Source organism: Protobothrops mucrosquamatus, unplaced genomic scaffold (genome assembly GCF_001527695.2).
Source record: "Protobothrops mucrosquamatus isolate PMUCROS unplaced genomic scaffold, P.Mucros_1.0 scaffold880, whole genome shotgun sequence".
Lineage (NCBI taxonomy): Eukaryota > Metazoa > Chordata > Lepidosauria > Squamata > Viperidae > Protobothrops > Protobothrops mucrosquamatus.
In genome coordinates, this window is record NW_015387134.1 from 971,189 (window position 1) to 997,054 (window position 25,866).

Here is a 25,866-nt window from a genome sequence, read left to right on the forward strand (position 1 = left end):
GCCATTTTTTTCCCCTTTTCCGGCGGGTGCCTTACCTCCCTTGGGCTGGGCCAGCTGGTGGTCGGCCTGCTCCGTCTCTGCCGCTTGCCAGCTACGCCTCGGCCGGCGCAGGGGGCGGAACCACGCATGCGCGGCGCTCCCGGGCAGGGAAAGTCCTCGACTTACGACCGGTTGGGTAGTCCTCGACTTACGACCGGTTGGGTAGTCCTCGACTTACGACCGGTTTAGTCCTCGACTTACGACCGGTTTAGTCCTCGACTTACGACTGGTTGGGGTCGCGGCATTAAAAAGGTTGAGAACCACTGGTGTGGAGAGAAATGAACTTGTTGTTACCACTGATAAGGTATCTGTTATTTTTCGGTAAACTGAACTAATGCTGAACAAATTAGATAAAGCTGGTTTGGTTTGGTTCGTTTTGAAATGCTAGTGCTGGTAAGTTTCATAGTTTATGCTGCTCTCTAGCAATTGAAGAGATATGTTTTGATTTCTGTTTTCTGATGTAACTCTATAGAACAATAAATTATATGCAACGCCATAAAATGGAATGGGAACTAATATAAGAGTTGACAGTTAAAGCATGAGAAAGATTGGGCAATTCTAAAATTAAGTCCTCTCTTTCCCTTCCCCCCAGCATGGAAGCTTTCTGGTATCAGAGTAACCATGTTCTCTGTCCAATCAACCACATAGTTTTGTTGTTGTGGGGAGTAAATTGGAGGAGGAGGAGCTATCTGCACCAGCAGGGTGGAAAAACATTATTATTAAATATATAATAAAAGGATCTGTTTTCTGGGGCTTAAGATCGGGAAATGAAAAAAGGAAGTGAAGACACAAGTGGAAGAGGAAATTAAAGGAAAAGTAAAAAAAATTGGAAAGAATGTTCATTATTAAAGGCTAACTTTTATTGAACGCTATATCGCTGTCCTGCAGAATTTATGAATGGACAAGCAGTATCTGTGTTTTCCTGTAAAGATATAATGTTGCACTATCAAACTAAAGCATTTTTGCTATCCAAGTATTAAATGAAGATAATCTCAAATGAAAGAATGGAAATGCAATAATGGGAGAGTATCTTAGACCAGTGGTGGCGAACCTATGGCACACGTGCCAGAGGTGGCACTCGGAGCCCTCTCTGTGGGCACGCATGCCATGCCCTGGAGATGGCAACCATCCTCTTCAACCAGCCACCCGCTAACTCGCCAAGGTCCCACGTGGCCAGATGCATCCCAGCATCCATGCGCTCGCTGGCCTCTGTTTCCGGGGGCCGATGGTGTCAGGCAGCAGCCGCCCCTGCCTCGCCTCGCCTTGCCCTGCGACATGGCACCCCCGCCTTGTCTTGCCTCACCCTGCAGAACCAACCTCCTGCCCACCACCCCACCCACCAGAGACCCCTGGATCTCCCCCAACCCTGCCCGGACCCCACAGGCATCCCTCCCCAGGAGCAACATCGAGCTGGCCACGCCCACCCTTGCCACACCCACCCATCTGCCATGACCACTGTAACCACACCCACCCAGCGGCCATGCCCACCTGGCACCCAGCAATACATAAATGGGTTTTGGGTTTTGGGCACTCGGTCTCTAAAAGGTTCGCCACCACTGTCTTAGACTATCAAATATTTTGCTAGAAAGCAAGATCTGCATTCTTGCACATTTGTAAAATGGCCTTCATCAAGTTGTTGCCCTTCAGAAGAAAGGAGAGAGAAAAGAGTAAAGGAGGGGAGAAGGAAGTAGGAAGGTTGGAGGAGAAGAGGAGAAGTGGGGAGAAAGGGGAGGAGAGTGGTGAAGGAAAGAGAAGAGGAGAGGAAGAAGAGGGAAGTAGGGAAGAAAGAAGAAAGGGAGAAAGAAGGTAGAGAAGAAGGAGTGTGGATACCGTGAAAAGGGAAATGGGCGAGCAACACCAAAAGTCATGTGTATGTATTTATTTCATTTTATTAAAAGTATCTTATATATAAGAATGTAAAAAGAATGTATGTTAACATCTGATAAATATCACGGTACATGTATGGGGGAGAGTTTGGAAAAATAAAAAAAAATAAAAAAATAAAATAAAAGTTGTTGCGCTTCAGAAGCATTGGGATTTAAAACTCCTCAGCCAGCCTTGAATCCAGAACTAAGGGTTTCAAATACAGGGCTCAGGTAAAGGTTGTCCAGGAAACAGCCATAATACGGACAGCAGAAAGAGAAGAATTTGAGATAATAATAAAGTACTTTAAGTGCATGCATCAGAGTTATAATAGCAGGAATTGGATGTAGGGAAATCTTTCTAGTAGAGAATTAAGATATTGCTAGCAATTATGACAAAGTTCAATCATCTTTTCAAGAGCCATCTCCCGTGTCACGCTGTCTCTCCGTGCCTGTCTGCCTTTTCGCAAAGGAGCACAGTATTCCTTAAATCCACTTTGGAGACTCCACTCTCAAGAGTCAAAGAACAAGAAACCCTTCAATAAACATAGCTGGGCTGTACAATGTTTTGTTATATTTCACTGGCTTTTTAACGAGGCTTAAGCTTTCTCCTTAGAGAGTTACTGTTTTGAAGCAAGTTGCCCCCCCTGAGGATGTGATTGAGAATCAGTGTATTTTCCTTGGCTTGTTTGCGTCTATGCATCTCCTTTGGTGGGTTTTGGAAAAAAAACCAAAAAAAACCTGTGTTGTTGCTCAAAAGAAATGTCTCTATGTGCAAATATTTTATTTGTACACAGTTTTGCAGCTGAGTCAGAACAATCTGACTTGTCAAAAGCTTGGAAGTACTTTGACTCTGGCGGTTTTCTCTTTAGCAGAAATTAGATCTTCCATTCATTAATTATACTGGCACCAAGGCACTGTTCAAGTCCTAAAATTAAAGATTTTTCTTTAAGCGTCAGTGGCCAATTCAGCATTTTGTCGTCTTACGTGTGGATTCCTGTGGCTAAAGTCATCTTTCTCACCTCACTTTTGGCCTGTCAAAATTAACAACATTGACTGGCAAATTTACTGGTTTTCAGGGTATGACGTTGGATTTCTTCTGCATACATGAGTGGAAAAAATAGAAAGTCTCTTGGAGGCATAATAGATCCATTTTTATCTTTGAAACCCCACCTCCGCTCCCCTGATGCTTATAAATCAAGTTGTACTATCAAATTTGACTGGTCTTCTTCAGTATCTAGATCAAGCTTTAAATTGCCAAACTTTAAATCAAACTTTAAATTGTCTTGGCTTTGTCGTTGACCAAAAATAAAGTCCTTATCGGTAAACGTTTCTGGTGGCGGCTGGCATACCAGTAGATGGGCTGGGCTCTGCGCCTCTCCACATTCACAGCGTGTTGTTATCTGCTAAGAGCCTCATATAGATTTTACACATAGGCACTCCAACCCTCAACCTATTCAGGATCCTCCCAAATAGTATAAGGGAGATCCTTCAGTCATATCCTCCTTTAATGTTATTCCATGCTCAATGGTCTCCTTCCTCAATTTGACTGGTTTGGCATCTTAATTTTATCTGCATGAGTTGTAGTCATAGGTGGGTTTTAATTGTCTTTATCCCTGGAAGTTCTATGGGGGGCTTTGGGTCCCCCCCCATAGCTATGCTTTTTGTATCCAGCCTTTACAAGCCCAGCATTTGGGGGAAAAGATTATCAGTTGATTATGATCGTTTCTCAGAAGCTTCCTGTTTTATGTTTAAAAGACAAAAAAAAAAAAGATGGCATTGCGTCCATCTGTGATGTTACTCCTCTCCTTTGATACCATCTGCAGCCTTGCATTGTGCCCGCTATTCCTCAGAAAGTTTCCCACTTCTGGTCTAAGATACAGGTTGTTAAAAAGCTATAAGGGTCAGATTTATCCGTTATATTAAGGTGTACATCATGACGCCATGATGCACTAAGCCAAAGCTCCACCAGCTACATTGTGACTTCATGTGAATCTGACTTATTATTCTGACATACTAAATGATTGGTCCTTCCTGACAACCTAGGTAACTAGGAACCATTGTGCTGCATCACGGTCAACCCAAGATACTCCTCCATGGCAGTCAGCATGTTGATATCCCATCTCAGTAGTGGTTAGATAGCTGTGGTGGATGTAACTGGCTGTTAAATCTCCTGGAATTTTGCAAGCCGGTTGAGAGCAAAGCTGAGCTATGCTGACTGGCATGCCAATCAGATATTCTTTGACCGGTGATAGGGTGGCAGCAGTGGAGCCAGATCCTAAACATTTACCTCTAGTAGATAGACACACATTCCAGACTGGAAGAACTAAAGATAGTAAACTGGTCGGCCATTTCTCCCCACTATGTATAGCAGTGGTTCTCAACCTTTTTAATGCCGCGACCCCAACCGGTCATAAGTTGAGGACTAAACCGGTCGTAAGTCGAGGACTAAACCAGTCATAAGTCGAGGACTACCCAACCGGTCGTAAGTCGAGGACTTTCCCTGCCCGGGAGCACCACGCATGCGTGGTTCCGCCCCCTGCGCCGGCCGAGGCGTAGCAGGTCGACCACCAGCTGGGCCAGCCCAAGGGAGGTAAGGAATCTGCCGGAAAAGGGGGAAAAAATGGCGGGCAAAAAAAATGGCGGACAGCCTTGCTTGGCGACCTCCATGAAATGGTCGATCGACCCCAAATGGGGTCCCGACCCACAGGTTGAGAACCACTGATGTATAGGGTTTTTTTTAATGTGTGTGTATGTTCCAATGAATGAAGTCATTTGTTGTTGCTTTGACCCACCCATCCATTCTCTCACATCTGTTATTATCCAAAAAGAGGTTTTACCTGTACAGCCATTCATTTTACAAAGTGTGGATTAGTATTGTGTGGTGAATTATTTTACTGAGCTTTCTCAGTCCTCTCTCACTCTACAGTTTCTGTATAGCCTCATTCAAGCTGAAGCATGTTGGCACGTGAATGCAGATGGGATCCATTGCCTGTGCATCCCTCAGGCCGGCCACCACGCTGGGTCGCGTGCTGAAACTTTTCTTATCCTCTCCCCTCCCTCTCTAGAGCAAATAGGAAGAAACCGGTGTGGAAGGAAGTTACCAAGAATGCTACCTACCTGCCATTGGACTGGATGAATTGGCATCTGAAGAAAGACAGGCCTGGATTTTGGTTTGCCCGAAAACTGGAGCTCGTGTGTTCAGTGTCCTTTGATTATGTCAATCCATTCTGTGGGAAATACTCTAATGCACAGTACTGTAACCCAGGCTGACTTTTACAGCCAAGGTCACATTGTAGGGAATTCTATAAAAGTTGCTCCCTCCAGAAAATTATTTCTGAGCGTTTGCCTTCACTCACTGCTTGAAACAGAGCCAGACTGCGTAGCGACCATAACTTCAAGGGCTGGAAGTTAACCCCAAAAGGTGTTGCTATGGGATGATCCTTTGTTTAGGATAAAAAACCCCAGACTCTTTGGTTACTTTTAAAGTTGGACTCTTAACAGCGTTGACTTTGGTGTTCCGTTTTGAGAGCGCGCTGACTGTGAATGCTCCCATACACAACACCTGTGTGGCCTGAAGTGATGGAAACCATGCCTTGAGAGTAGCTGCAACGAACGCATAGCCATGACGGAACCCCACCGGGTCCAACTCACCTCCTTGTCAGGCCCACTCACTACCACTTTGCTGAAAAAACCTCGGTGGGAGGATGTCGCCAACCCAGAGCATCCTCCAGAATCTGAACCTGCAGCTGCAGCCGTCCGCATCGCCCTCTCCCTTTTTGAGCCAGATCACAAGCGCTGCCCGGAATTCTTTTACCCAGAACTGCTGAAGATGACGCGAGGCAAAGCGAAAAGCAATTCTGCGGGAGAAAAGGTAAGCAGGACTTTTTTTCCTTTCCCTTTCCTTCCCTTTCCCTTTCACTTCTCTTTCCTTTCTTTTCCCCTTTCTTTCCCTTTCCCCTTTCTTTCCCTTTCCTTTTTAATGTGCACCTTAACAATCTGTAACAGCAACTACAGTAATAAATGTGTATGCTGTCTCAGATCTAAGCATTTCCACCATGCCGTGCTGACATCTCTGTAACCTTAATAAATGCTTTTAGGAAAATTATGCCTGAACGTCCTTTTAGGTGTTTCGTTAATCAGACACATGACATCTGCTGCCCAACTCTCAGAGCTTTGGGTAGCTGGCACAATTAATAAAAGATGGCCCACACAATGAAGTGAATGGTTTCCAGGGGCCTGGGTGAAAATCCATGAGAAAAATTCAACAAACTGATTGGTTTATGTTATTTGGGACTTGTGGTAAGGGTGGTAGGGGGAGAATAGGTTGTTGCAAAGACAGAACTTTGGTTTTTTTTTTTTTTTTTTAAAGGAAGATTAAAAACTAATATAAACTACTATGAAGTAAGCGAAAAGCATCAGAGAGAAAGCTAAATGGGAGGGGGGACAGAAACAAAAAGAAAATATCAAGAAGCCGCTTCCAATCTTCTTTACAGCAGTTAAAAGTACAATTCTAGTGCAATCACAGGTAGTCCTCATCTTACAACTGTTCATTTAGTGATCCAAGTTACAATGGCAATGAAACAAGAGTTTTTCACACTTATGGCTGTTGCGGTTTGCAACTTTCTGACGAGCAGTGAGGAAGCCAGATCCACTTAACCACCCTGCTACTAACTTTAACAACTGCACTGATTCACTTAACAACTGTGGCCAGAAAAGTCATAAAATGGGGCAAAGCTCACTTAACAAATGTCTCACTTAGCAACAGAAATTTTGGGTTCAACTGTGGCTGTAAGTTGAAGACTACCGTACTCTATATTCTAGCCTAGGTGTGTCCGGACCATGGGGCCACTTGTGGTCCTGGACAGCTAATCATGCAGCCTCACAAGATCGTAAATATAAAAAAAATTAAAAGAAGTTTGCTAAGTATGTACCTAACTACAGTATATTGGAGACTTGATATGTGGCCCAAGACAGTTCCTCTTCACTCAGTGCGTCCCAGGCAAGCCAAAAGGTTGGACCCCCATGATCTAGCACAGGGGTAGGCAACCTTGGCTCTTTTATGACTGGTGGACTTCAACTCCCAGAATTCCTGAGCCACCCATGCTGAGGGGAAAGGGAGAGGTTTCCAAGCTGAGCCATGCTGGCTCAGGAATTCTGGGAGTTGAAGTCCACAAGTCGTAAAAGAGCCAAGGTTGCCTACCCCTGATCTAGCATGTCTAATTATCAAAAATTATAAACCAGAACATTCATTTTCCCCCCCTGTTTTATACAAAAAGTCTCTAAGGGATTTTCAGCCAGCAGTATAGAAATTGGCTCTTGTCTGATCAAAGAAGTCAATGTAGCCATCTTGGCAAGTTCCATCTTCTCCAGCCATTCCTCAAAGCAGCCCCTTTGCAAAGAGTTCTCGAACGTCACATTACAGGACTTCTCTGTTGATTCATAACCTTGGCTCTTTTATGACGTGTGGACTTCAATTCCCAGAATTCCTGAGCCAGCTAAGCTGGCTCAGGAATTCTGGGAGTTGAAGTCCACGAGTCATAAAAGAGCCAAGGTTGCCTACCCCTGATTCATAGTATAAGTGACCTCTCTGTGAAACCATGCGACATGCTCTCTTTTCTCCTTTTTTTTCACAATCTCCTTTTCCTGCAGAAAAAAGACTTTGCTGACCCCTTCAATGATGAAGAAAAGGAGAAGCACAAAGCAGAAGCCCTTACCAGGAAGTTTGAAGAGAAATATGTACGCTTCTCTGTCCCCTCTACGTTCCAGTTAAACCTTGGTTCTAGTATTCTCCATAAAAAGTTCTGTCAAAAACATACAGCTACGTTTCATTCCAGGCTTCCTGTATTGGGAGTGTAAACTGAGTGGACCATGGTAGGTCCACTCTGTTTAACAATTTATTTGGGGGGACAGATTTCCAGTCTGGAATATTTTCCTATCGATGTTTATTTAAAACCCACAGAGAAAATGGTCAGCTGTGCCAGTGAGCTGTCTGAAGATTCATTTTCTAAAATATTAGAGAGGCCTTTTTGCAAGCTTTCTTTAATTTTTCTAAAACCTGGTGTGAGTGTTGGGTTTTCCATCAGGTTCATCTTAACGTTCACATTCAGGTAATTAGCTGAAGCTTCAGAATCACAATGCTTTTTAAAAATGAGAAATAACGTTTCTCTTGCCACCTCATACACACACAGATGAAGAAGATCCACTTAGTGTAGAGAATCAGAGAATCCAGCTACTAGTCCCTTGGTTTAAATCTAGATCAGTGGTGGCGAACCTATGGCACGTGTGCCAGAGGTGGCACTCAGAGCCCTCCCTGATGGCACGCGCACCACCACTGCCAGCAGCAGGCCGCCACGGCCACCCGGAGCAGGAGCCCCGCCCAGCACAAAGGAGGCGAAGCAGCCGACTAGCAAGCTTGAGTAGAGGTGGTAGAGCAGAGGTCACCAACCATTGTCGATTGGTGGACTGGAAGAAAAGGGAGGGGGAACCATTTTACATGCGTGCACAGGGCCGCGAGCATGCACACGCTGCAAATGGGGCGGGGCTAGTGCCTGCGTGATACTAGCCCTGCCCCGTTCTTACGTGGTGCAGCGCCTTGTATCTGCACCCCACGGTGCGGTGGTGGCCGTTTTTGTGCCTTGCAGCATGGTGGCCCATTTTTGTGCCCCTGTTTTTTGCGTGGCAAAGGCGGCACTCAGAGGCGCCTCCCTTCCCCCCCCCCGAGGGCACTTTGATGCAGCCCTGGCACTTTGCGATAAATAAGTGGGTTTTGGGTTGCAGTTTGGGCACTCAGTCTCTAAAAGGTTTGCCATCACTGATCTAGATTTTTAAAAATTCTCTTTCAAACTTAATAACTTTTGCTGGTTCTCTTCCTGACCTTGATTATCAAAGGTATCATTCCCTGTTTATGAGCTGATTCTATTTAACCTGAGAACTGTGTCTTCCTGTCTTTCTAACTTCAACTCTTGCTGTGTTGTGGTAATTCCAGAACATGCCAGGAAATATGCTGTTTCTATGTAAAGAACTCTATAAATGGCTTTTTCCCCCCCCAGAAGCTAAAGAGAAGTACAAGCTATCATTTGGCCACCTCATATTTTAGAAAGTAAACACAACTCTCATCTTCCACCCCCATGGATTTTTCTGTGATGGACTGTTGCTAGCTGATGTTTTATTTTTGTTAGCATTCAAGATTTTTCATAATCGTGTTGTTGTAGAATCCAGTTCCACACTCCAGATTTAAGCATTAGCAGGAGATTCTGAGGTGGTATGTTTTTGGAGGACGTGCAGTTTTTCTTGCAAGTAATTCTGGATCAACACCAGTGTTTTCTGTTTTCAGGGTGGGAAGAAGCGCCGGAAAGACCGTTTTCAGGATTTGATTGACATGGGGCAAGGATATGATGAATCAGATTCTTTCATTGATAATTCTGAAGCCGTAAGTAGCAAACAGAAGTCTCTTCTTTCCCCAACTGTAAAGTTACAGGAGAGCTAACAGAACCATCTAACAGAGGAATACGGGGCATTCTAGATACTGCTTGTATTTTAACGTTGCATTTTTCTGGGAATGGATAGTGCAGTAACAGTTCAAGGATCACAGCTACATTCCTTTACTAGTTTGCACAAAAAAACCCACAGAAGGCATCTGGGTTCTTCTCTCATTACATAACATTTCCTTACTTTTTTTTATTCTGGCCCACATTTACGGCTGTTTGCAGCATCCCGCACTTAATGTGACTGAGATTGATGATTTTTTTTTCTCCAGAATCCAGTGTTTACTTTTGTGATTTCCAGCAAAAAATGCCCATTGAGTACAATGGGTTCGCTTAACAACTGTGGCATTCATTTAATGACCACGGTGTGCACTTAATCTCCACCAAGTAGTTTTAAAATTGCATGCAACCACATGACAATCCACTTAATCACCATCACAATTTACAACCATTATTCCGGGCTCAATTATGGTCATTAGTCAAGGACTAATTGTACTCTATATATTTCCTGAATTCGAAATTATAAAAACTGCACTGATCCAAGCAACTGTTGGTTTCCTGCCATGGATTATAGAAGGTTTCTGAAATCTGTTTCTTTATTAGAATGTCTGGATCCGGGAACTGGAGCCAGACTAGAAGTTGAAATTAAAGAATAAAATGCTTGTATTGTTTGAGCATTCATTCAAATGTGGAGCAGCAGCCAGATAGAATTTGCTGGTCTTTTACAACAAATCCCAACCTGGAGGTTCTCCAAGGTATTTTCATTTCAGCAGCCTAAATAAGAAAGTGCTGTAATTTTGCTTCCACTGATGAACAAGTTAGGCTTAGAATCTTTTCCTGATCTACAACGGATCTCTCAGATTCATTAGTAGGCATGATAAAAGAAAACCCCAGGATCTACATTAATTTCCTTTGTTTCCTTTCCAGTGTTAACTAGCAAATTAGATTTTATTACTGAATATAAACACACATTGGATGCTGAAAGGTATTGCAGCAAAGCAAAAGTGGCCAGGTCAGAAAAATACCTGGATTCTTAAGACATTGCAGACAGAATTCCAATGATGCTCTACTTTATTATTTATTATTTATCATATTTATATGGCCACCTATCACAGTCACGTGACTCTGGTAGTTAGGAAAGGATAGAGGTGAGGAAGGAAAACCTCAGTTTTGCTGAATATATTGATGGTCATTGTTGTTGCTAGTTGCGAAGTCGTGTCCGACCCATCGCGACCCCATGGACAACGTTCCTCCAGGCCTTCCTGTCCTCTACCATCTTCTGGAGTCCCTTTAAGCTCACGCCTGCTGCTTCAGTGACTCCATCCAGCCACTTCCTTCTCTGTCGTCCCCTTCTTCTCTTGCCCTCAATCTTTCCCAGCATTAGGCTCTTCCCCAGTGAGTCCTTCCTTCTCATTAGGTGGCCAAAGTACTTGAGTTTCAACTTCAGGATCTGGCCTTCTAAAGAGCAGTCAGGGTTGATCTCCTGTAGGACTGACCGGTTTGATCGCCTTGCAGTCCAGGGGACTCGCAGGAGTCTTCTCCAGCACCATAGTTCAAAGGCCTCAATTCTTTGGCGCTCAGCCTTTCTTATGGTCCAACTTTCACAGCCATACATTGCAACTGGGAAAATTGATGGTCACATATGATGCTTTTTCATGCCTGCGATGTCACATCTGCTCATGGGAAATTGGCCCATGAAGCCCTGTTGGGATTGTAAGCACCACTTCGGTAAGAAGTATAAATCAAGACTGTTGACTAATATGCCTCTTTGTACCCTTTTCAGTATGATGAGCTTGTCCCAGCGTCTCTAACAACCAAGTATGGAGGCTTCTACATCAACTCTGGAACTCTGCAGTTCCGACAGGCTTCCGAATCGGAGGATGACTATATCAAGGAGAAAAAGAAGAAGTCTCCGAAGGTCTGTGATGCACATGCTCTGGGAACTTCTGTTTCAGGAATGGCCTTTCATTTGCTGCAGTTGTGTTTCTGATTGTAAAATCTGTAAAACTGGGAGGCACCGTGGCATCCTCAGTGAAAATAAGTGAAAGTAAACAGAGTACAGAGTACAACATCGAGGTCCAAAAGTTCATTCATACTCTGTGAACAAACAAGTAGTTGTAGCAATTTCTGCCTGCTGTTACTTGTAATCTCAACAGCACCGAGGACTCTCGTGACTGGGAGATTATAGCAGTTGAGATCACGTCAGTTCTTAGCTGGCTGACAGATTTTTTTTTCTTTCTGAAAGGACAAGGTGTACCTGTTTCTGGCCAGTAATCCATTTGTCGTGTAGTTTCATTGGAGTTGGGTGCTGGGAGAGATAGAATTCTTTCTTCTCTTGTCCTCTTTGTCTTCTGTCCTGACTTTAGGGCAGGGGTGTCAACCTTGGCAACTTTAAGATCTGTGGACTTCAACTCCCAGAATTCCCCAGCCAGCTCCAGATACCCCTGCTTTAGGCCAAGCCTTTTCAACCAGTGGTATGGGTACACCTGTGGTACATTGGCACCTGGCAGGTGGTACGTGGCCATCCTAGAAAAGTAGCGGGGGAGGAGAATGAGCTGAACCGGTGGCAGCACCGCACAAGCCTGAGCAAGAGAAAGCTGGAGCTGCAGGGCTGTCAGGGCTCAGCGGAAGCGCCAGGATCAGCATCAGGCTCCAGCTGATCAGCGTTTCTTTGGGGCTGTCAGGGCTCAGTGGAAGCGCCAGGATCAGCGCCAGGCTCCAGCTAGAAAGCAGCACTGATCCTGGTGCTTCTGCTGAGCCCAGAAGAAGCACCGATCAGCTGGAATGTTGCAGCCTCTCCAGAGTCTTGTGATTTACATTCAGATGCTTGGCAACTGATTCATATTTATGATGGTCACAGTGTCCTAGGGTCATGTGAAGTGACCAAAACCTGCTGCAACCACCCAGCAGATGGGGGGGAATAAAAACCAAACACCCCCCCACCCCCCGCTGCCAATCCTCAACAGAAATGCTCACAACAATGAAAACCTCGGACAGGAGGAAGAGCGTCGCTGGGTGGGCAGGCAGGTGTCTTGCTCGGCTGTGGCTTGGGGGGCACTTTTTTCAGCGCCATTGTAACTTCAAACAGTCATTAAGCGAACTGTTGTAAGTCGAGGACTCCCTGTACTTTATCACTTTTTTCCTTTTTTTTNTTCCTGCCATGGATTATAGAAGGTTTCTGAAATCTGTTTCTTTATTAGAATGTCTGGATCCGGGAACTGGAGCCAGACTAGAAGTTGAAATTAAAGAATAAAATGCTTGTATTGTTTGAGCATTCATTCAAATGTGGAGCAGCAGCCAGATAGAATTTGCTGGTCTTTTACAACAAATCCCAACCTGGAGGTTCTCCAACGTATTTTCATTTCAGCAGCCTAAATAAGAAAGTGCTGTAATTTTGCTTCCACTGATGAACAAGTTAGGCTTAGAATCTTTTCCTGATCTACAACGGATCTCTCAGATTCATTAGTAGGCGTGATAAAAGAAAACCCCAGGATCTACATTAATTTCCTTTGTTTCCTTTCCAGTATTAACTAGCAAATTAGATTTTATTATTGAATATAAACACACATTGGATGCTGAAAGGTATTGCAGCAAAGCAAAAGTGGCCAGGTTAGAAAAATACCTGGATTCTTAAGACATTGCAGACAGAATTCCAATGATGCTCTACTTTATTATTTATTATTTATCATATTTATATGGCCACCTATCACAGTCACGTGACTCTGGTAGTTAGGAAAGGATAGAGGTGAGAAAGGAAAACCTTAGTTTTGCTGAAGATATTGATGGTCATTGTTGTTAGTTGCGAAGTTGTGTCCGACCCATCGCGATCCCATGGACAACGTTCCTCCAGGCCTTCCTGTCCTCTACCATCTTCTGGAGTCCATTTAAGCTCACGCCTCCTGCTTCAGTGACTCCATCCAGCCACCTCATTCTCCGTCGTTCCCTTCTTCTATTGCCCTCCATCTTTCCCAGCATTAGGCTCTTCTCCAGGGAGTCCTTCCTTCTCATAGGTGGCCAAAGTACTTGACTTTCAACTTCAGGATCTGGCTTTCTAAAGAGCAGTCGGGGTTGATCTCCTCTAGGACTGACCGGTTTGATCGCCTTGCAGTCCAGGGGACTCGCAGGAGTCTTCTCCAGCACCAGAGTTCAAAGGCCTCAATTCTTTGGCGCTCAGCCTTTCTTGTGGTCGAACTTTCACAGCCATACATTGCAACTGGGAAAATTGATGGTCACATATGATGCTTTTTCATGCCTGCGATGTCACATCTGCTCATGGGAAATTGGCCCATGAAGCCCTGTTGGGATTGTAAGCGCCACTTCGGTAAGAAGTATAAATCAAGACTGTTGACTAATATGCCTCTTTGTACCCTTTTCAGTATGATGAGCTTGTCCCAGCGTCTCTAACAACCAAGTATGGAGGCTTCTACATCAACTCTGGAACTCTGCAGTTCCGACAGGCTTCCGAATCGGAGGATGACTATATCAAGGAGAAAAAGAAGAAGTCTCCGAAGGTCTGTGATTCACATGCTCTGGGAACTTCTGTTTCAGGAATGGCCTTTCATTTGCTGCAGTTGTGTTTCTGATTGTAAAATCTGTAAAACTGGGAGGCACCGTGGCACCCTCAGTGAAAATAAGTGAAAGTAAACAGAGTACAGAGCACAACATCGAGGTCCAAAAGTTCATTCATACTCTGTGAACAAACAAGTAGTTGTAGCAATTTCTGCCTGCTGTTACTTGTAATCTCAACAGCACCGAGGGCTCTCGTGACTGGGAGATTATAGCAGTTGAGATCACGTCAGTTCTTAGCTGGCTGACAGATATTTTTTTTCTTTCTCAAAGGACAAGGTGTACCTGTTTCTGGCCAGTAATCCATTTGTCGTGTAGTTTCATTGGAGTTGGGTGCTGGGAGAGATAGAATTCTTTCTTCTCTTGTCCTCTTTGTCTTCTGTCGTGACTGTAGGGCAGGGGTGTCAACCTTGGCAACTTTAAGATCTGTGGACTTCAACTCCCAGAATTCCCCAGCCAGCTCCAGATACCCCTGCTTTAGGCCAAGACTTTTCAACCAGTGGTATGGGTACACCTGTGGTACGTTGGCACCTGGCAGGTGGTACGTGGCCATCCTAGAAAAGTAGCGGGGGGAGGGGAAGCCTGAGCGAGAGATGGCTGGAGCTGCAGGGCTGTCAGGGCTCAACGGAAGTGCCAGGATCAACGCCAGGTTCCAGCTGGAGCTCAGCGCTGATCCTGGTGCTTCTGCTGAGCCCAGAAGAAGCGCCGATCAGCTGGAATGTTGCAGCATCTCCAGGGTCTTGTGATTTACATTCAGATGCTTGGCAACTGATTCATGTTTATGACGGTCACAGTGTCCCAGGGTCATGTGAAGTGACCAAAACCTGCTACAGCCACCCAAACACCCCCCACCCCAGCCCCACTGCCAATCCTCAACAGAAATGCTCACAACAATGGAAACCTCGGACAGGAGGAAGAGCGCGGCCGGCCGGGCAGGCCAGTGTCTTGCTCGGCTGTGGCTTGGGGGGCACTTTTTTCAGCGCCATTGTAACTTCGAACAGTCACTAAGCGAACTGTTATAAGTCAAGGACTACCTGTACTTTGTCACTTTTTTCCTTTTGGGGGGGGGGGGGAGTGTCATCAAGTTTTTGACACCTTGCTAGGCGACTGGTGGTACTCGGATGTTGCCATATCCTAAAAGTGGTACCATGGGTGAAAAGGTTGAAAAGCCCTGTTTTAGGCTACTGCTTGGAGGCAAGATCCTTAGGAAACTTCCTGTTGGGAATTACAATGGTTCTTAAATTCATATCTCCAGTACTCCTTTTTGTCCAAAGTCCATATCAGTTTTTCCCCCCCTTGGTGCTTCCTGCGTCGTTTGGACTCATCCCATCTATGCTGATCATTAGCCAGCTAGGTTAAAACTGATGGGAGTTGTGGTCCGAGAGCAGGCAGAGAAAGTCAGATCTAAATGAACAGCTTCATGCGCTATCTGTTACGATAACTTTTTCTTTAATTCCCAGAAGCGGAAATTGAAAGAGGGTGGTGAGAAGGTGAAGAAAAAGAAGAAAGATGACAATTACGAGAAAGAGAAGAAATCTAAAAAATCTAAGTTTTCTAAAACTGGGTAAGTATTTCTCTTTGATGTGAATGTGGGCTTCTGAAGTTAAAATGATTGTCTTGACTATCTCCCTGCAGAGGCTTCAGCTTCCTTGGAAGAACACGCAGATTTAGGAGAGATCAACTTATCAAGCTGCATTGTGGGATCTGAATTCCAATCCTCCTCTTGAGCATCTGCTTCTGACAATAGACTCAATCCACCTTACAAGACTTCAACGAAGACTCAGTCATCCAAGCCAGAAGTGTCTAAAAGTTGAATCATGGCAACTGGACCAATCTTTGTCAATCTGAGACGTTTCGTTGCTCATCCAAGCAAATTTCATCGGTCAGATCAAAATTAGTTAGAGATTCGTTGGATTATATCAACTCTTGCCACGCCAACTTCAGGGGTTTCTGAACGACTCTCTGCCTAACTAATTTTGCTCTGACTGATGAAGTTGCTTGAATGACCAATGAAACATCTCAGATCAATAAAGTTTGGTCCAATTGCCATGATTCAACCTTTAGACACCACTCTCCAATAATCAGTCCTTTTCCTGCTATGAGCAATAATAATAATAAAGTTGGAAGGGACTTGGAGGTCATTAGTCCAACCCCCTGCTCAGGCAGGAAACCCTATACCATTTGGCTGTCCAGTCTCTTCTTAAAAACTTCCAGTGTTGGAGCATTCACCGCTTCTGGAGGCAGGTTGTTCCACTGGTTAATTGTTCTCACTGTCAGGAAGTTTCTCCTTAGTTCTAGGTTGCTTCTCTCCTTGGTTAGTTTCCATCCGTTGCTTCTTGTCCTGCCTTCAGGCGCCTTGGAGAATAGCTTGACTCCCTCTTCTTTATGGCAACCCCTGAGATATTGGAAGACTGCTATCATGTCCCCCCTCGTCCTTCTCTTCATTAAACTAGACATACCCAATTCCAGCAGCCGTTCCTTATATGCTTTAGCCTCCAGTCCCCTGTTGCCATGATTCAACTTTTAGACACTACTCTCCAATAATCGGACTTTTTCCTGCTATGAAATTTGGGAGAGTGAGCAAAAATGGACTGGATTATTTTACATTATCCCTGTCTTGGGAGCGAGGGGGTTTCAAAATGCAGAGCCATTCCACGCAGAGATGGCAGAGCTCTGTCATCCCCAATCTCACTGCTTCTGGCCATCTCGTTGGGCAATGATGGGACTTGCAAACTCACACAACTATCAGGCATTAGGCTGCTCAAATGGTCGCCACCTTTGCTTATGTTCTGTGGGTGGTCCTTGACTCACCACGATTTAAACCTAGACTTTCTGCTGCTCCATTTTACAATCCTTTTGCCATGCTTGTCGAGCGAATCACAACAGTTGTTCAGTGAAGCTTGCCATTGTGAAGCAAGTCTGACTTCCCCCGTTGACTTGTCAGAAGCCCCCTGGGAAGGTTGCAGGTGGCAATCCCAGGACCCCTGGATGCTGCAGCCGTCGTCAATAACGATACGTGCCGGTTGCCAAGCCCCCAAAGTTTGATCGCGTGACCTGGGAAAGAGTTTGATCCCGTGACTTGTGGGGAAGGCTGCAATGATCCCAAGTTTGAAAATTGGTCATCAGTCACTTTTTCCAGGGCCGATGTCCTTAAGCAAATGGTTGTGGGTCGAGGACCCCCCCCCCGTACGCACTTTTCTCCGTGGTGTGTATATCAACCTGTCTCTTTTATAGTTTCACAGCTCTGAACGCCAGCAAAGAAAAGAAGAAGAAGAAATACTCGGGGGCCTTGAGCGTCAAGGAGATGCTGAAGAAATTCCAGAGGGAAAAGGACGCCAAGAAGCAGAGGGACGATGAACCCAAGCTGAGCATTCCCTCTCTGGCTGAAATCCCAGCTCAGCGGGAAGCAGAGATCGTGCCCGACCCTCTTCTCTCTCTCTTCGGCCACGCGAGCGACAACGAACTGCTCCAGGCGGCCACAGCCATGGACTCCTTGACTGACCTTGACCTGGAACAGCTTCTGAGCGAATCTCCAGAGGAGAGCCCTTTCCTGGAGATGGAGAACGGGAGCGATCCCCTAGGAGCGGGCCTGGAACCCGACCTGAAACAGCCTCCCTCCCTTCCTGATGGACTTCCGGAACCACTGGTGAAGCGCGTTGAGGAGCTCACTCAGGTATTTGTATCTCCGGTTGCACACATGTCAAGCGACACAGGCAGCCCTCGGCTTAAAACTGGTCATTCCACTGCCATTTGAAGTTAACGATGGACTTCAAAAGGTATTTGACAGATCAAAGTGGCTTGCGAATAGATGTAGAGGTTTATAAACCTTGGACTATTTTGCAAGAGGGAAAGTTATTGCAGCAATATATTTGTCAGCGGGGGGTGGGAATGATGTGTGTTCTTGTTTTTTGTTCTTTTAATTCGCAACTTTTTTTAAAAAAAAGTTTTGCATAGTTTTATTTTGTCTGTCCCGGGGTCATATGATTCCCCTTTTGTGACCTGAGATGCACAGTCAGTGGGGAAGCCAAATTCACTTAACGACCATGTGTAAGACGCTAAGAAAAAGACACAGGCATGTCTTGAGTAGAGGTTTGAAGCTGCAGGACACAGCTTGACAAACTCTGTGAGTTTATTGCTTTTTATATTCTTGTTACATACACCAGCTTAACCATTAGATGCAGACAAAGGTTTCTTCACTGGAAAATTTCTTCATGTAAGCAACTATTTTCTAGTAACACATTACATGGTTAAAGACCAGGTAAAGAACAAATACAGGGAGATGAAAGGAGAAGGAACTAACAAAGACAGGAAAAGATAGGAAGGAACTAAGCATATTATTTGTTTCGGTAGGTGAGGCATTAAGTCAAAAGGGTATGACCTTCTGGCTGCTTCACTGGGACAAAGGGTATCAAAAGGTTATGAGGTTTGGGGGGAAAGCACGGCAGTTTGCTGCGCGTGCATTTTTCCCCACACCATGTTATTAATTTAACAACTGTAAGGATTCATTTAGCTACGCTGTCAAGAAAGGTCATAAAAGGGGGGGGCAATTCACTTAACGAATGTCTCACTTGACAACCAAAAGTTTGGGTTCAGTTGTGGCCATTAAGTCAAGGACTACCTGTATGCTGATTTAGGAGTCACACTAGCCTGGATTTATGAGAATTTTGGTTCGATTCAGCCCAGTGCTGTTTCGTTGGGGCTGTGGTTTTTCTGCCTTTCAGTCCATAGTTTCTAATCAGTCTCTCTTTTTTTTTTCTTCATAACCCAGCTCCTTCCCTTGCTTTCTCTACCCCCCCACCCCCGGCCCAGTGTCGCTGTTGCCTCCTAACGGTTCTGTGTTGTGTGTTTCTGAATTAGACTGCCAGAGCTGCAGAGAGGGAAGGCAAACACAAGTTCTTCAACCAAGACATGAACAGCATCCTACTGGAGTAAGCCCCCTTCCTGGTTGTAGAAGTCAGGCCTTGCAAAGCATCCAGAAAAGCGAGAGAGAAGAGGCTCCCTAGAGCAGGGGTAGTCAACCTTGGCTCTTTTATGACTCGTGGACTTCAACTCCCAGAATTCCTGAGCCAGCACAGCTGGCTCAGGAATTCTGGGAGTTGAAGTCCACGAGTCATAAAAGAGCCAAGGTTGACTACCCCTGCCCTAGAGCGTCTTAGGGACGCTCTCTGCAGCCTGCAGAACAAGTTGCAACATGGTGAACGAACACCCTCCTGTCCCAACTGATGGTTGTGGCATCCATTTCAAGTGACTGGTCATTTAAGATGGCCTCACTTGGGGCACTGGGCTACTGGCCTGCGTTTGCAGCTGTTAGTTTGGCTTTTTTGTTTCTGTCATTTGTACCCTGCCTTTTTATTATTTTTTATAAATAACTCAAGGCAGCACACATACTTAACCCTCCTTCCTCCTCCAGTTTTTCCCCACAACAGCCCTGTGAGGTAGGTTGGGCGGAGAGAGAGTGATTGGCCCAAGATCACCCAGTTGGCTATCATGGATAAGGTCTCCTCCTTTGTAGCCTGGTGCCCTAATCACTACCAAACCCACAAATTGTGACTGCAATTGACAATCTTTTTGCCAGAAACCGATTTATGGCAAAATCTGGCCCATAGCGAACAATGGGGTTAGTTTATGACCGCTCTGTTCGCTCAATGACCACTGCAGAAAGATAAAAATGGGTCCAGTCACACAATAACCCACTTCACAACCGTCACGGCTTACAGCTCTAATTGCTGTGCTCAATTATCCATTCTAAGTCAAGGACTGCCTACGGTGTCTTAAGTGAGACAGGTCCAGGAAGGAGACAAAAGGAGATGTCATGCTAACTCTTAAGTATGTATGTAGCGATCCCCAAAATGAAAGAGGGCAGGAATGCTGTGAACACGTAGAGCTGACCAGCAGCTGGCTGTTCTGACTGCTCTTTCTCACCTTGGGTGCAAAAGCATGCCAGCAGGCAGGAGCATGTATTCCAAATTTAAGCCGATGTTTTGGATCAGTTTATTTGAGAATGATTCCTGCATTGCCATCAAATATGTGGCAGGGACTGTCACCTGAAAGATAAAAAGAAGGATCTTTGGGCCATCACTGACAAGGTTATCTTAGAAGCAGAACAATTTGGGGGAATTAACAACTCCGTTGCTTGATGGGGGATACACGGAAGGGGACATTCCCAGTGGCGTTATTTTACTTGCAGGGGAAATTAATATTTTATTTTGAGGGCGACGATGAAATGTTCTTAAGTGTTATACGGGAGAGGGGTAAAACCCTTGTTCCAGGGGTTTCAGAGTTTTAATTGGCATTGTTTTAATGAGGTGGCGTGTGTCCCTCTTCGGGGGCGCTTAGGGAAAGTGGCCGAACCAGAGCTAAATTCTTCTTCCTGTTCTGCCCTCAGTATAGAGTTGCAAACCCGGGAGCTGAACAGCCAAATGCGATCGGGGGTCTATGCACATCTGGCCTCCTTCTTGCCTTGCAACAAAGATACCCTGGTCAAGCGGGCCCGGCGACTGTACCTGTATGAACAGGTGAGTGATTGTGGGGGACACAACCACTGACACATGAACCATTGCACAGAGATGGGTAATTTGCATCCTCCTCCCCCCAAAATTGAAAATGCTTTGCAATTGGTCACGTCAGGCTTTTAGCAGGAGCAGTCTGGCCTTTTCCTTAAAGTCTACTAGGTGAGGAAGCCGAGAGGAAAGGGCACTTGGAAAAAGAGTGAAAACGGGGCCCCACGATTTAGATCTAATCCCAGAGGAGCTCAAGATCAGCCCCACCTCCTCTTTATTTGACCTTGGGGGAAGACTCCTGGCTGAGGAAAGGAAGCTGTGTTTATTTGCATTTATGCCCCTTTTTCAGCTAGGCTGAGATAATTCATTGCTCAGAAAGGGAAGAGCCTTAAAAACACGCAATGCCGCCGCTTAAAAGTGTCCCAGATTATAAGGGATGAAAGGAGACTGAGGTGAACCCAGTAGCTGCAGGAAGAATAAGGACCTATTGCTGCCTCTCTGGAAACGTCACGAAGAGAAAGCTGAGTCTTTAGGAAGAGGGATCCATAATGTTGTTGTTGTTAGTTGTGAAGTCGTGTCCGACCCATTGCAACCCCATGGACAACGTTCCTCCAGGTGTTCCTGTCCTCTACCATCTTCTGGAGTCCATTTAAGCTCACGCCTACTGCTTCAAGGACTCCATCCAGCCGCCTCATTCTCTGTCGTCCCCTTCTTCTCTTGCCCTCCATCTTTCCCAGCATGAGGCTCTTCTCCAGTGAGTCCTTCCTTCTCATTAGGTGGCCAAAGTACTTGAGTTTCAACTTCAGGATCTGGTCTTCTAAAGAGCAGTCGGGGTTGATCTCCTCTAGGACTGACCGGTTTGATCGCCTTGCAGTCCAGGGGACTCGCAGGAGTCTTCTCCAGCACCAGAGTTCAAAGGCCTCCATTCTTTGGCGCTCAGCCTTTCTTATGGTCCAACTTTCACAGCCATACATTGCAACTGGGAAAACCATGGCCTTGACTATATGTACTTTTGTTGGCAGGGTGATGTCTCTGCTTTTTAGTATGCTGTCTAGATTTGCCATAGCTTTCCTCCCCAGGAGCAAGCGTCTTTTAATTTCTTAGCTGTAGTCCCCATCTGCGGTGATCTTGGAGCCCAGGAAGATAAAATCTGTCACTACCTCCATTTCCATGCCATTTGAGTAATACCTAAACAACGACCGGCTCCTTGCCTCCTGAGAAAGATGCCTGGAGTTCACTTAACAAGAAGCTTTTGTGTGTCTCATAGCCCTTCTGAGTGTACACAATTGTGCTTCCCTTCCCCCCCTCCCCCATCTTTAAATAAAACCACTGCCTGATTGTGGGTACAGCTGAACAGGTTGAACCCTAACTCTCGGTCCTTTTTTAGGGGGGTCGGCTGAAGGAGCCACTTCAGAAGCTGAAAGAGGCCATTGGCAGAGCAATGCCCGAGCAGATGGTCAAATACCAGGAAGAATGCCAAGCACACACCCAGGCCAAGTTTGCCAAGTATGTGTTTCGTTTGTTTTTGTTATCTCTCTCTGGTCGCCCTTCCTTGCAGTTCTCCATAGATACTCCAGGCTCGGTAAGCCCTTGAGTCTAGACCAGGTGTGGGCAACCTTGGCTCTTTTATGACTCGTGGACTTCAACTCCCAGAATTCCTGAACCAGCCATGCTGAGGGGAAAGAGGTTTCCAAGCTGAGCCATGCTGGCTCAGGAATTCTGGGAGTTGAAGTCCACGAGTCATGAGGGGGCCAAGACTGAAGACCCCTGGTTTAAATATTTAAATATTTTTTCCTCACGGTCACGTGATCAAAATTCAGGCATTTGGGCAGGGGTAGGCAACCTTGGCTCTTTTATGACACGTGGACTTCAACTCCCAGAATTCCTGAGCCGGCCACGCTGAGGGGAAAGGGAGAGGTTTCCAAGCTGAGCCACGCTGGCTCAGGAATCCTGGGAGTTGAAGTCCACGAATCATAAAAGAGCCACGGTTGCCTACACCTGGTCTAGAAGCATAATCGCTGAGAACTCTTGGGGTGCCTTCTTACCGGCTGATCCTGGGCAGGCAGGATATTTTTTGGAGAAGGACCTCGTGCGTCGATGACCATTTTTCTTCTCTCAGGATGCTGGAAGAGGAGAAGGACAAGGAGCAAAAAGACCGGATTTGTTCCGAGGATGAGGACGACGATGATAAAGGAGGGAAGAGGATCATGGGACCTCGGAAGAAGTTTCAGTGGAATAATGAAATCAGGTTTGCTGAAAAAATCTGGATTTTAGAACCCTGTTTCCGGTTTGGGGAGAACAGTGTCACCCCCCCTCCGGGAATGTGTGTGCCTTGGCTGTCCCGTTTTCAGGGTTGGTGCAAGTAGTCCTTACCGCTTACTTACAGCTGTTAACTTTGTGACCATTCAAAGTTACAACAGCATGGAAATAAGGGAGATATGACTGGTCCTCCTCGCATTTAACGGCCATTGTAGCGTCCAAATTCAGCTGATTGGCCACCGGTATGTCGTGCGCTGCCCTGAGATCACGTCATCACCATTTGTGACCATCCCAGCTGGCTTCCAACAGGCAAAGTCAATGGGGAATGCCAGATTCGCTTAACAACTGCAGTGATTCACTTAACAACTGGGGCAAAACAAAGTGAAATTGGGTGTGGCCCACTGAACAACCGCCTTGCTTAGCAACAGAGATTCTGGTCCTAACTCTGGTGGTTAAGTCAAGGATTACCTCTAATCTGGTTTAAAGGTCTCTTGGCGAGATCGTTTGGTGCCGTGATCTTTTAAGAGATCCGGTTTCAAAGCAAGAGACTTAACTGGGATATTTATCACTGAAGACTATTCAGTGTCATTTTTTAACTGGTTTCTGTTAAGCTTTCAAAAAAACATCCCTGCTAACGTATATAATATTGTGCATAGCATTAGTGTAGTTGGTGACTTACGTGGAAAAAAATATAGTACACAAGCAGCTCCTGAAAACCCACCTTTGGGAGAAATGAAATCCAGTAGGAAATGAAACAAGCAATGATGAAATGATCAAGCAGAGCCTGGTAACCCACTGAGAAAGGGAAAGAACAGATGCATCTCATCTGTCAGAAGTCTGCCCAATCTCCAGCTAAATTTGTTGTTGTTGCGAAGTCGTGTCCGACCCATCGCGACCCCTGGACAACGTTCCTCCAGGCCTTCCTGTCCTCTGCCATCTTCTGGAGTCCATTGAAGCTCACGCCTCCTGCTTCAGTGACTCCATCCAGCCACCTCCTTCTCTGTCGTCCCCTTCTTCTCTTGCCCTCCATCTTTCCCAGCATCAGGCTCTTCTCCAGTGAGTCCTTCCTTCTCATTAGGTGGCCAAAGTATTCGAGTTTCAACTTCAGGATCTGGCTTTCTAAAGAGCAGTCGGGGTGGATCTCCTCTGGGACTGACCAGTTTGAACTCTATTAAAGCTATTAAAGAACCAGATTTCTGTCAGCAACACAAGATATTGAAACAGTGAAATCTGGGGAACATATCCCATAGAGTTGATGTCACTGCTATTTGAGTTGAGGTGGAATTTGAGGCTATTTGAGGCCTTTCTAGGTGAGATCATATTTTAAATGCCTTTTTCAGTCTCAAGTTGAAAGACACTGTCCGTAGCTTTGGAAAACCCGGTCAACCTTTTTCCCCTTGTAGGGATTTGCTTTGCCAAGGGGTGAAGATCAAACTGGACGGGTATGACCTGGAGAAGAACAAAGCTCTGTCCATGGAAGACTACATAAAAACATTCCTAGACACCGAAGTCAAACCTCTTTGGCCAAAGGGCTGGATGCAGGCCAGGTAAAAGAAAAAAGGAGCCACGGATTCCTCCTTCCTCCCCATTTAATCAGCCCATAAATACCTTAGATATAGTAGGGTTTGATCCACAAGTCAGCAGCCCCCAATCTTTTGGGCTCCAGGAACTAGTTCCATGGAGGGTGGTTTTTCCACAGACCGGAGGGTTTCGCGCTGCCTGGATCTGGTGCTTGCGTGGGTGGGCCTTCACCCGCTTCCGCGACCCAGTTCCTGGCAGTTGGGGACCCCTGCCACAAGGTGTCATGTCTTTTTTTTAAATTCCTCAAACCTTACAAACCTGACTACGTATTTCCATCATACATATACCACCGTATTACGTGCTCCTTCTATATAATTTTATTACTATTATCCCTGTGCTCTGTGTCATACACTAAATAAATAAAAGAGACCGGAGGTATGAAAAGCAAATAATTTTGTAAGTATCCCTAATGAATGTCAGATCTGGAATTTGGCATGCAATGAAGTTTCTAGTGCCGTGTTTATGCTATAAAGAGACGCTAGATGGCTATTGAACGATCAAAGCTTCAGCCTAAACCAGGGGTCTTCAAACTTGGCCTTTTTATGACTTGTGGACTTCAACTCCCAGCATTCCTGGCTGAGGAATTCTGGGAGTTGAAGTCCACAAGTCATAAAAGGGCCAAGTTTGAAGAGCCCTGGCCTAAACCAACGAAGAGCAAATATTGTGAATGAAAGGCCCATAAAAGTCTTGTTTGCTTTGAGAGGAATGGCAGCTATGAACTTCCTGAAGAAGTGGTGCCTCTTGGCACTTTTTGTGTCAATGGGGACTGTGTAGAAATAAGAGCCTACAAGTGCCAGAAACCTTTTGTCCCAACTAGGTAGTTTAATAGTTGTAGCAGGAATTTGTGCAGCTTGTTTCTTCAGAATGGCATTAGAATGGGGTAATTGTTTGCTTTGTCACTCAGAATGATCCTAGAATCATAGATCTGGAAGGGACGCCATTGACAGAAGTCTCTAGTCCAACCTCCACGAATGCCCAGTTTAGTTAGTTGTTAGATTTAATTGAGATTTAGTTAGTTAGCTAGCATGCCCAAGTTAGTTAGAATGTCCAATTTAGATAGTAGGGACTGCAGAAAAAAAAAACAATTGCAAGCAGCCTGCCTTTTATTGAGGGCCTGTATATTGCGTGAGCTAGAAAGAGGGTTGAGGAAATATCTACAGACCCCTCACATCCTGGACATAAACTGTTTCAACTACTCCCCTCAGATGTCGCCACAGGACATTGTATGCTAAAACAACTAGACACAAAGACAGTTTTTTTTTCCCCTCGCGCCATCACTCCGTTGAACACCTAATTCCCACAGTACTGTCTTACGTCTAACGATATTTCCCCATGTAATAAGGCAGCATTGCTATTCTTTTCATCTTTTGCACTATCTTCTCCCGTTGGTATCTTATGATTATATTACCTTGTTGTTTGTATGTACACCGAGAGCTTATGTGCTGGAGACAAATTCCTTGTGTGTGTCCGATCACACTTGGCCAATAAAGTATTCTGTTCTGGGTTTTTTTTTTTCCCTTAAAAACCTCCGGTAATGTTTTATTTGGCTCAGATAAAACAAGATTGGAGGGA

The 25,866-nt window shown here is 45.4% G+C and overlaps 1 protein-coding gene across 1 annotated transcript in view; it reads left to right on the forward strand.

The window, feature by feature from the left end:
- UBN1 (ubinuclein 1) overlaps positions 1 to 25,866 on the forward strand; it is a 41,585-nt gene that overhangs the window by 2,926 nt on the left and 12,793 nt on the right. The window contains exons 2-12 of the mRNA XM_015819256.1: positions 4,970 to 5,775; positions 7,554 to 7,640; positions 9,238 to 9,333; positions 11,172 to 11,306; positions 15,415 to 15,518; positions 17,189 to 17,627; positions 18,812 to 18,882; positions 20,340 to 20,469; positions 21,842 to 21,960; positions 22,574 to 22,702; positions 24,117 to 24,260. Coding sequence (XP_015674742.1) covers positions 5,527 to 5,775; positions 7,554 to 7,640; positions 9,238 to 9,333; positions 11,172 to 11,306; positions 15,415 to 15,518; positions 17,189 to 17,627; positions 18,812 to 18,882; positions 20,340 to 20,469; positions 21,842 to 21,960; positions 22,574 to 22,702; positions 24,117 to 24,260 — 1,703 coding nt within the window. The 5' untranslated portion in view covers positions 4,970 to 5,526. The remainder of the gene's footprint in view (positions 1 to 4,969; positions 5,776 to 7,553; positions 7,641 to 9,237; positions 9,334 to 11,171; positions 11,307 to 15,414; positions 15,519 to 17,188; positions 17,628 to 18,811; positions 18,883 to 20,339; positions 20,470 to 21,841; positions 21,961 to 22,573; positions 22,703 to 24,116; positions 24,261 to 25,866) is intronic.